General features: G+C 37.4%; 1 protein-coding gene across 2 annotated transcripts in view; it reads left to right on the forward strand.

Annotated features, from left to right (window-relative positions):
- The first annotated feature begins 2,086 nt into the window (after positions 1 to 2,086).
- LOC132145006 (oxysterol-binding protein-related protein 10-like) overlaps positions 2,087 to 11,672 on the forward strand; it is a 24,480-nt gene continuing 14,894 nt past the window's right edge. Inside the window, exons 1-2 of one of the 2 annotated variants that reach the window (XM_059555667.1) lie at positions 2,087 to 2,449; positions 11,174 to 11,349. In XM_059555667.1, the coding sequence (XP_059411650.1) occupies positions 2,295 to 2,449; positions 11,174 to 11,349 (331 nt within the window). In that variant the 5' untranslated portion in view covers positions 2,087 to 2,294. The remainder of the gene's footprint in view (positions 2,450 to 11,173; positions 11,350 to 11,672) is intronic. The other variant, XM_059555666.1, reaches the window with a different exon arrangement.

Here is an 11,672-nt window from a genome sequence, read left to right on the forward strand (position 1 = left end):
AGGTTTTTTTTTTAAGTTTTCCCCTCTGTACTGACAATCAGCTACACAACACGCTGAACATTCACCACTCACATTAACATACATTTGCATCAACATCTGCTGCAGCTGTGCAGTAAATCACAGCTCATCATGTTCTCCAGGACTCGGTGATGCAGGATGAGACTCTTATGCACAGATTAGCTAAAACTGAAGTGGGAAATTGTAGGAACCAACTTCTTTTGGATAGGGCTACTCTATTTAGGGAAATTGCAATTCTTCTGTTGAAAACGGTGGAATATTGCAAACCAAAATAACACAGGGAGCCATGGCATAGCAGGTCATTCAGGAGGCCATGGAGGACGGAGCTTCGTGGCCTTGTCCAGGTTGCCCAGCTCAACCACTAAAGCAATGGAAATCAATATGAACTGAAGTTAAGGGAGAACTGAGGGTTTAAGTAGGGGAGCAAACAAAGGAACTGACGAGTTAATTAACCATACACAGGTGAACAGAATGACAATCAGGAAACTAAGGAGAACTGTAGGTCACAGGAGAACAGGCCAACTGAAAACACAATGAAAACTAGGACAAAAACCAAACATAACCCTAACATAAGCGGCACTGTTTTTATTTAAACGTGACCAGCTCATGATTCTGTTTCCTCTGGAAGCTTTTGTTCCACCAAGAAATAATGAATTCACATTTTTTATGTCACAATAAAGACTTTTGTGGCAGTTCTGAGTTCTATCTCACAATTCTGACTTTTTTTCTATTCTTATTTATAAAGAACTGTGAGATAAAAAGTTGGAAACAAAATTTTCCTTGGTGGAAAACAGTATCATGAGCTGCGCATGTGTAAATGAACACAGTGCTGTGCTTCACTCGGAAACACAAAGAAATACGTAAATTTAATCGCAGCCTTTATGATCTTATAGCTGCACTATAAGCCATATCTCAATTTCAGTTTTATTTCAATGAATCATGTATACTTCAGTGTGCAGTAATGCAGCTGACCTGAGCTTGACTTCAGTCAAATCCCTGCTCTCTCTGCTCATATTGATCTGCAGTGAGTTTGCTGTGCCGTTCTGGCAGAAGGAAATCTATCTCTGGCCTCTTGTAGTGAAACCTGAAGCGGAGGCTTTGTAAATATGCAGCACAGATCCATCAGTAGCTCCATTTCTCAGCACGACTCAGATTGATTTAGTGACTCTTAAGATGCTTCAGCCATGAACATGTTTCTTTATCGTACTAATGGATGGAGAGAAAGAGCGAGAGGAGGAAGTGCTGTTTATTTCAGCTTTTAAACTTTTTCTCTCTGCAGGTCACTGGCAGGTAAAGTGTTTACTAAGTGAACAGGCCTTAAGCTAACAAACAGCTTTAAAGCATTACAGTTTAGTCATGTTCAATTAGCCGCAAGCAAGTGCTGTAGTTGTCATCCATGTATCCAGAATTCACTTCAACACTTCATTATGCAGTTTTTACTGTACTGTAAGCTCAAGATCTAGATTAAAATTTAAATTAAATGTATGCATTTAGCAGACGCTTTTATCCAAAGCGACTTACAGTGCATTCAGGCTATCAATTTTTACCTGTCATGTGTTCCCAGGGAATCGAACCCCCAACCCTGCGCTTAATAACGCAATGCTCTACCAATTGAGCTTCGATGAATTTATTGAGAGCAGATTTAGAAAAATTTAGCATGAAATCAATTGCTCATTAATGGATCCACTTCAGTGAATGGGTGCCATCAGCAAGAGAGTCGAAATTGATAAAACATGCATATTAATCCAGAACGTGCTTTCAATATATATGGTCTTTCAGAACCCTTTTTTAAAAGTTTAACTCTATAAATCACCTTAGCCAATGTTTATCCATTTAGAAAATTTAATATTATTATGTTGTTCATGGCTAAATTAAATAGATTGCAATGTCTGGCTGTTTAAGGACATTTTGTTTCATAAAAAGTTTTCTTTGGCTGACACATTAAGGCCAGTGTCAAATTTGAGTAACAGAACCAGCTGAGAACCAATGATATAAAGATCCTTCATTACTGGGAGGGTGAAAGAGAGAGAAATTAGATTCAGTAAAAAGGCTACGCGTCACGCACGCGTCGCGCACACGGCAGAGTTCGGACGCGTTTGTAATATCCGGGTCTGAAGGAGGGAGTGTCTCAGATTCCCAACAGAAACACGCTGGACAGAGCCGCGAGAGAGACGCTCCGCGGGAATATGGCATCGGGCAGAGGGAAGCGGAGGCGCACCGCGGTGGATACGGGTTCCAGCTCTCCGGTCATGATTTAGATCGGGATCGGGACCGCGATGGAAAAGCCGCTGTGTTCGTCGCAGCCCACGGCCTCGCTCGGGTTCGGCGCGTCCTCGGTGGGGAACATCGCGCCGCTGCAGCGCGGACGCACGCGCAGGATAGAGGGAGTGCTGAGCAAATACACCAACCTCATCCAGGGCTGGCAGAACAGGTAACTCACCGAACCGAACCGAGCCGAGCACGATCGAGAGCGTGATGAAGTTTACTGACCGAGCTCAACTCGTGGCCGCAGGCTGTCATCTCTTATTACCACAACACGTGTGACATTAAATGCATTTGATAGCCTATCTAAATATGATTAATTTTTTATATTTTTTTGTCATTAGCCTTTTAAGTTAAATGTAGGTTAGTTATTCAGCTATGAAATTTAATTTGTTCATTAGATACTCGTGCTATAAACACTGTTATATACAGATACTTTTGAACTTTTATATGTGACCATAAGCATAAAACGACCAATTGTCCAAATGTGTCATAATGGTCCATTTTTTTTATTGAGACATCATCTGAAAGCTGAAAAAATACGCTTTCCATTGATGTATGGTTTGATAGGATAGGACAATATTTGGGGATGCAGCTATTTGAATATTTGGAATCTCAGGGTGCAAAAAAAATCGAAATATTGAGAAAATCGCCTTTAAAGTTGTCCAAATGAAATTCTTAGCAATGCATTTATGTCATCAAAAATACAGGGGAAAAATAGTATTGTGAATTATTATTATGATAACGTTTATCTATTTTAATATACATACAAATTTTAATTATTCCTATTTTCAGCATCATTCCTCCAGTCTTCAGTGTCACATGATCTTCAGAAATCATTCTAATATACTGATTTATTATCAGTGCTGGAAAGATTTCTATTTTTAAATAAAAACTTTTTATTCATGAAAGAATCCTGAAAAAAAGTATCACAGGTTCCAAAAAAATATTTGGCAGCACAACTGTTTTCAACATTGATAATTCTAATAATAAATCAGCATATCAGAATAATTTCTGAAGATCATGCACTTTATACTGGAGTAATGTCTGATAGAAATTCATCTTTGCATCACAGAAATAAAATATATATTTTAAGGGATATTAAAATAGAAACCATTAATTTATATTGTAATAAGATTTTGCAAGATTACAGTTTTTCCCCTGTATCTTTGATCAAATAAATGCAGCCTTGATGAGCAGAAGAGACTTCTTTAAAAAAAAACATTACAAGTCTAACTGATCACAAACTTTTGACCAGTTGTGTGTGTGTGTGTGTGTTCCACACTATGTTATTTCAAATGCCTTGTGTTGTGTCAAATGTCTAAAGTTTTTAGTATGTTAAAATGATGCCATAAAAACTAATATTTATTAGATAGCTTGGACAATGTTGGAACATGTTCAGATTAATTATAGTCAGAAAATAAAATAAGTTATGTATGTATTACACACCTAGAAATCTGGTTTTTGACTCATGTTTTGCCACGTATTGTCATATTTAGTTGTTATGATTCTCATATCTGCTGTGTATTCTGGCATAATGTGACTACATTTCGTAATCTCCTTCATTACCAGTGTTGCATCATAACAAAACTTCCTTGTAGTCCCCCAGATTGATGCCATATGTTAGCTTTTGTGTTTTTAGAGTTAAAAAGAAGCATTCAAATGGTAAAAAATGTGTTTTTATATTTGCTGAGGTAAAGCTGAAGTCATCCTGATGTGTTAGTCACTGATCAAACACTTGAGGTTGGTTCAGACTTGATGCTTGTTTCACAGGAGAGATTCTGAGATGAACTGATACTCAGGAATAATTACACAAGAGATAAGGAACCAGTTTAATAAATAAATACACACACACGTTATCTAGATCAGAATCTGATCTTTGTACTTTAAACACAGTCCATCTGTAAGTTGTAAAACAGCACAGGCGGAAATAAGTTTCTTCACACACAAGGTCTGTTTCAGGCTGTGTTTCATGAAGAAGATTGTGCAAATGTGTGTGTGTTTTAGGACGTTCTGACCTGTGTGTGTCTGTGCGCTGAACACATGGGATGAACTTTGATATTCAGATCAGATTCTCTGCTGATGGAGACGTGAGTTTACATTGACTCATTGTCCATCTGTTATGGCACTGAGAGATTATGAGCTGTGATTATGAGGAAAATCGTATTGTTGTTACTCTTTTAAATGATCTAAGTTATGAAAATTTAAACATCATATTTAGGGCTCCATAAAATTCATTTAATTTTCTTCCATGTTTTCCATTAAAAAAAATTCTGGATTCTCTTTTAATGGCGTACTTAGTATTATTTTTTTTAAATGTAATCAAATGACAATATAGTGTTTTAATTTAATTTAAAAAAAACATTTATTTTACAAATAAAGTGTAGCACAACAGAACTTTACTGTATGAATTACAACTTGGATGTTAAAATATCTGGATTAATATATTCCTATACATATTTTAATTAATAGTTAGGATTGTTATTTGGTTAAACTTTATTTTACAGTCCTCTTAACAGATAACATATTTAAATAGCAGTCAGTTTGCAGTTTAATAGTGACTTTAATTCATATCGTGATTTGAAGTTGATGTATGCTATGGCCTTCCTTTTGATTTATTATGCCAGAAGATTTGATTCAGTGACATTCTGCTCTTCATTGAGTCTCCTGCTGTCAAGGAGAACTAATTGAGATATTAAAAAGATCTCGTGTGATTTTCTCTCCTGTATTCAGTGTTGTTCATACCATGGCTCAGGAGGAGATGAGAACACACACACACACACACACGCTCAGCGCTCATTTCTCCGTGTTCAGCAGGACTGTCAGTCTCGGAGCTGGTGGACGTGACTCAAGCAGCTTTTCTTCTTGTTGTTGTCAGGAGAGTGAAACATGTAAATACAGTATGAATAAATCAGACATGTTATTCATCCAGTGTGTTTTTCTGTCCTTGATCTCACTGGTTGTTTATAATATTTATATTTATATTTCCCTCTCTAGAGTCATTGAAACTCCTCTTATAGGCAATATTATTTTAGTATCATCCTTTCTTTTTAGTTTTTATTTTTATACTTCACATTTTCAGTTAAAATGATGTTGCCTTTTTCTCATTTTTAGTACTTTTTAAAAAAACATATCTATATACTACTTTTTATAACATCAAGTTAAATCAAATTAAAATGTAAATGATGGAAACTAGCTGGAATAATAATAAAAAAGTTCAGTTAATGTGTATTTTATTCAAAATATTTTTTTTTTAATGTTAACGATAATAGGCATGTTTACAGGTGACATTTCACCCCAAAATACAAATATATAATTCATAAAATAAATTAAAGAAAAGCTATTTTTTAAAGACTAAAGTTAAGCTTCATTGTGGAATTATTACTTTATTATTATTTCTTTTTTAGTTCTCAATATTTTCTATAATAGAGAGAGAGAGTGTGAGTGAGTGAGTGAGTGAGTGAGTGAGTGAGTGAGTGTGTGTGTGAGTGAGTGAGTGAGTGAGTGAGTGAGAGTGTGTGTGAGTGAGAGTGTGTGTGAGTGAGTGAGTGAGTGAGTGTGTGAGTGAGTGAGTGTGTGAGTGTGTGAGAGTGTGTGTGTGAGAGAGTGTGTGAGTGTGTGAGAGAGTGAGAGTGAGAGAGTGAGTGTGTGAGAGAGTGAGTGTGTGAGTGAGTGAGTGAGAGTGTGAGTGTGAGTGAGTGAGAGAGTGAGTGAGTGAGTGAGTGAGAGAGTGAGTGAGTGAGTGTGTGAGTGAGTGTGTGAGAGAGTGAGTGAGTGAGTTTGTGAGTGAGTGTGTGAGAGAGTGTGTGAGAGAGTGAGTGAGTGTGAGAGAGTGAGTGAGTGTGTGAGAGAGTGAGTGTGTGAGAGAGTGAGTGTGTGAGAGAGTGAGTGTGTGGGTCTGTGAGTGTGTGAGAGAGTGAGTCTGTGAGTGTGTGAGAGAGTGAGTGTGTGAGAGAGTGAGTGTGTGAGAGAGTGATTGTGTGAGTGTGTGAGTGAGTGTGTGAGTGTGTGAGTGTGTGAGTGTGTGAGTGTGTGAGAGAGTGAGTGTGTGAGAGAGTGAGTGTGTGAGAGAGTGAGTGTGTGAGCGTGTGAGAGAGTGAGCGTGTGAGTGAGTGAGAGAGTGAGCGTGTGAGAGAGTGAGTGTGTGAGAGAGTGAGAGAGTGAGTGTGTGAGTGTGTGAGTGAGAGAGTGAGTGTGTGAGTGTGTGAGTGTGTGAGCGTGTGAGAGAGTGAGAGAGTGAGAGAGTGAGAGAGTGAGAGTGTGAGAGTGTGAGAGAGTGAGAGAGTGAGTGTGTGAGAGAGTGAGTGTGTGAGAGAGAGAGTGTGTGAGAGAGAGAGTGTGTGAGAGAGAGAGTGTGTGAGAGAGAGAGTGTGTGAGAGAGTGAGTGTGTGTGTGAGTGAGTGAGTGTGTGAGAGAGTGAGTGTGTGAGAGAGTGAGTGTGTTAGAGAGTGTGTGAGAGAGTGAGTGTGTGAGAGAGTGAGTGTGTGAGAGAGTGAGTGTGAGAGTGAGTGTGTGAGAGTGAGTGTGTGAGAGAGTGAGTGTGTGAGAGAGTGAGTGTGTGAGAGAGTGAGTGAGTGTGTGAGAGAGTGTGTGAGTGTGTGAGAGAGTGAGTGAGTGAGCGAGCGTGAGAGTGAGAGAGTGTGTGAGTGAGTGAGTGAGAGTGAGTGTGTGAGAGAGTGAGTGAGTGAGCGAGCGTGAGAGTGAGAGAGTGTGTGAGTGAGTGAGTGAGTGAGAGTGAGTGTGTGAGAGAGTGAGTGAGTGAGCGAGCGTGAGAGTGAGAGAGTGTGTGAGTGAGTGAGTGAGAGTGAGTGTGTGAGAGAGTGAGAGAGTGAGTGAGTGAGCGAGCGTGAGAGTGAGAGAGAGAGTGAGAGAGTGATAGATAGATGTTCTTAACTGTCGTGAAACTAATGTAATAAGAAAAGTTCAACCATCACAATGGTACTGAAAACATTTTGTTATATTCAAAATGTAATTCTATCTTTCTTTCTTTCTTTCTTTCTTTCAGTTGTTGAAATATGACTGCACATTATCCCGAGGCGTTTTCAAGGCTGCTGTTGTTGGTTTGCTTAGATGCAAGCAGACATTTCTTTGGGAATGAACTAGAGCTGATTTATCGGAAGAACAGACTAATTACTGTTTAGAGAAATCACAAAAACATCCAAAATATAGCACCTTATTTATCAGTTATGATACGCCATGAACCTTTCCAGCTCACACACTTACAAAAAGGCATTTCTGCTGTATGGAAATGAGATTGAATATTTAATTTGAGGTAAATGAAAATGAGGCTGTAGAAGCTGTTCAGTATGTTGTACTTTGGGTTTTTTTTTTGTGTCAGTCGTACAGTCAACTGTACATTCATTTTATATTGCAGCAGCACTACAGTATACAGTATTTTAATGTAACTCTTTTACCAGGTTTAATAGGGGGCCTGGAAACGGCAGGCAGAAGAATAGAAATGTAACTCTACTCTGGGATTCTGACCTTTCTCAGATTACTAGGACACATTTGTGTGATCGAATTTTTTCTCTACAGACACAGATCTCAGTGAACAGATGATTAAAGCATGGAAAATGTGACTATATAACATGTAGATTTAAAGGGCCAGAGTAAAGCAGAAACTAAAGTGCAGCTGGGGTTTTATTTCTGTGTTACTGGAGCTGATTGAGGAACGGAGAAACTCACAGGTGTATTTGTGCCGTGGGCGACAAATCTTTACGTGTTTGTGTCACAACGCTTTCTTTTGCAGTTCTGACTCACTTCACTATGTGTGTTTCCTGCAGAATTCAAAACAACAGAAGGTTTCTTTTTAACGTTCTATTTTTAAATTGAAACAGTTGAAACGCATCACAACAGAGCTCTGTAGTGAGAGAGTCTCTTTAACTAATAAACATTCAGTAGATCAGTCAGTAAATGTTAATCCAGTTATTTCTCTGATGCTTTCCACAAGTTAATTAGACTGATTTAAACCCATTAATCAGTCGTTTGTGGAGCTTTCTCTTAACAAAATTCATTTGTGAGTGAATTATATTATGTTTTGCACAAATATAACACGAATCCGTGTTCTCATCGCCTTTTTTATACAAAAGCACTAAATAGCATGGCAGGAAACACTATAGGTTTTCAGAGCAAAACGTACAAATTATTTAAAAGTTTATGGCAATATGTAAATTATAAATAAATAATTTAAATGAACATTATTTTATAATTGTAAGGTATATATGTGTGTGTGTGTGTGTGTGTGTGTGTAGATAGATAGGTAGATAGATGCATACATGTGCACATGCATAAGCTAGATAAACAGAACATGTACAGATGGTCACCAGTTTAATTTGTAAACTTGGTTTTTAATGTAGTACTGGACTTGAAAGCATCTGTCTTGAACAATATCTATAAAAGTGAATGATTTACAGAAATGAAGTGATTCCAGTGCTGCGAGTGTCTGTGTAACTAGGCCACACAGCTGAATACACTCAATGCTCATACAGTATGATGAATGAAGCACGTTTTTAATGTGTTTGTTTGCTTCAGTGATGGTAAATCCAGCTCCTCCTCTATTACAGGATCAGAGCTGCTGGTTTATGTCTTTGTGAACATGATTATATGGTCTTGAAAGGGTCTGGTTCGGGGTCAGAGCACATTTTGAAATGTTTGGTGCCTGAAGGCTGGAGTTTATGAGATAAAGAGCAGCATCGAGGAGAGAAAGCTCGGAGAGAATGGACTCAAATGTTCACTCTAATTCCATCATCTATATTATGAAATGTACCTTCTCTTTGCCTCCATTTTAAAAAGCCTACTATACAGCTGCATGATCAAATGTAATTTATACTTCATGAACTAAAAGGTGCCACGTGGACCAGAAGAGCACTTCTGGAAGTATTTTCTCCACTCGTTTTATCAATAAAGAATACTTAACCATGAAGCAAACCAAAGTTCAATCACATTACAAACATCAAGTGGAGGGAAAAATAATAATAATTGGAGTATAAATATGTGTTTTACTTGTTCAAATAATATATTTTAATATGGAATAATGGAAATCACAAAAAATCTGTCTGACCAGATCATATCTGCTTACTTAATGTGCCAAAATAAGGAAATGTGGGATGATTTTAATTAAACACAGACTATTAAATCATCTAAACATGTTGCAACTTGCAACATAAATACTGTAGATTTATAAACAAGATAAACAGTAAGTGCATGTACAGTATATGACGCATAGCAATGCAAGTTTTTGACCTGTGATTAATTTTGCATTTTACTAAGTGCAGTTTGTTTTATTTCCAAAGCTTTATTGATTGTTTTCAAGCAGTCAGTTGTCCAGATGAGGATGAGCGGATGCTGCTTTAGCACTGGCCTACTGTATGGATATACTAAACTATAGAAACACATTTATAATGCATGTGGAAAAATCAGCCTGTCATATATGATCTATGTTTCACTTTAACTAAACATGTCAAACGTGTGTGTGTGTGTGTGTGCGTGCATTTTGAAGCTCTCTCTGTTGAAGTTTGTTGCTGGTCAATGCCGCTGTTGCTGCGATCAGACAGAGAGTCATCGATCTGCTTCAGAGAGAAACACACACACACACACCACTGTATTCTCACTCACACGCTTGTGGGCTTACTGTTATATATATATATATATATATATATATATATATATATATATATATATATATATATATATATATATATATATATCTATATATATATAAAGAATTACAAAAAGTTTTCTAAAAACATTTATGCAATATGTAAACAATTACATTAAATGTGCTAATTGTGTATGCATTCTTAAACAAAAATATTTATTTAATTTATTTTGTAAGGACTGACAAAATAAAGGAATTTATTCCCCAATTTTTCTTCATTCATTTAATTTATTTTCTTTATTTCCATTTCTTGCTTGCTTTATTTTATTGTCAAAAATGATATGTAATATGAAATTTGCACAATTTTTCAATAAATATTTTTCTTTTTGTGTGCATTCTAAAACCAAACAGCTGCTTTTTGGAAATACTGAACTTTTATTTTATTTCAATTTTAAGGGCATATTTGGGAGTGAAGATTTCCATAATACAGTAACTAATGTTTAAAATTTGCTTATTAAATTCAAAAGATTCTTTGGGTTGAGAATAATACCCAAAAATTATGTTCACATGAATTTTTTAATTCATTCATTACTCATAGTAGTTTGGTTTATTTTAGGTGATGATTCTATGTTATACAGGGTGAAAACACCATCATAAAATCACGAGAAAGCAAGGCTAACACAAATACTAATACAATATCTAAAAAAAACATGTGCAATAACTTTATAGGATGAGAAATGAATCCTTGAACGAAAAATTTTCCAGGCTTGTTTGGTTTTGTCAGTCGTGTAAGAACAGACTGGAGGAACACACTTCTTCAGGTGCACTTCTCTGGTTTCCTGTAGTTCAGCTGCTCTTATGTGCACTTTCTCATACGGTTTAATCACACAGAGAGCTGAGCTGGGACTTCCACTATCATTTGCACTCTCTAATTGTCTGAACGGGTGATTGGAGCCGTGGCCTCTGGCCAGAGGGATTTGAGAAGTGATTTTCCTGCTTAAATATAAGGTGAAATAAACATTTTGAATAGACCTGCTTTATGACAAACTGCCTCTTTAATATGTGCACATAAAAACAGCTTGTAAAAGAGTTTTAAATGGGGTTTTAAATGAAGCATGCCACACCACAGGACTGTCAGATTTGCATGTTCTGTCAAAGTATTTCAAAATAAAATCATATAATGTTTGAGACATGGTGCAGTGCAATGCAACACACTGAGTCCTTCTCTCTTCACTCAAGAGGTGATGCTTGACTGTGTGAATGTGTGGTGATGGATGTTAATCTGTGTGTGTGCAGGTATTTCGTGTTGGACCCTGATGTGGGTCAGCTGCAGTATTTCGTGAGTGAGCAGGGGCGGAGTCAGAAGCCCCGCGGATCCCTGCCTCTGATTGGTGCGTCTGTGACGGCGAGCGATGAGGTGCCTCACATGTTCATCGTCAGCTCAGCCAATGGGGAGCTCTTCAAACTCAGAGGTATTTCACACTGATGCTTGTGACTCTCAGGTCAGTGCGTTCGGGAGACGATGAGCTAAAGGTTACTTGTTTCACAAAGCAATACTGGGTTGTTACCACAGCAACCATTGGCCTCTCTTTATGAGATTCATGTTTCATGCAGGAGTCGTGCATTTATTCAGTATTTTTCTCTCTCTGTAGTGCTGGAGGCTTTTGTATTGAGAGTCTCGCTGGCATTCAGTCTGTCTCTCAGCCTGTCCTGGCATATGGAGAGAAACTGTGATCTAAACAGATGATTCACTTTCATTTGGATGTCCGTTCTATACACTACCATTCAAAAGTTG

Source organism: Carassius carassius, chromosome 8, assembly GCF_963082965.1.
Source record: "Carassius carassius chromosome 8, fCarCar2.1, whole genome shotgun sequence".
In the NCBI taxonomy this organism is placed as follows: domain Eukaryota; kingdom Metazoa; phylum Chordata; class Actinopteri; order Cypriniformes; family Cyprinidae; genus Carassius; species Carassius carassius.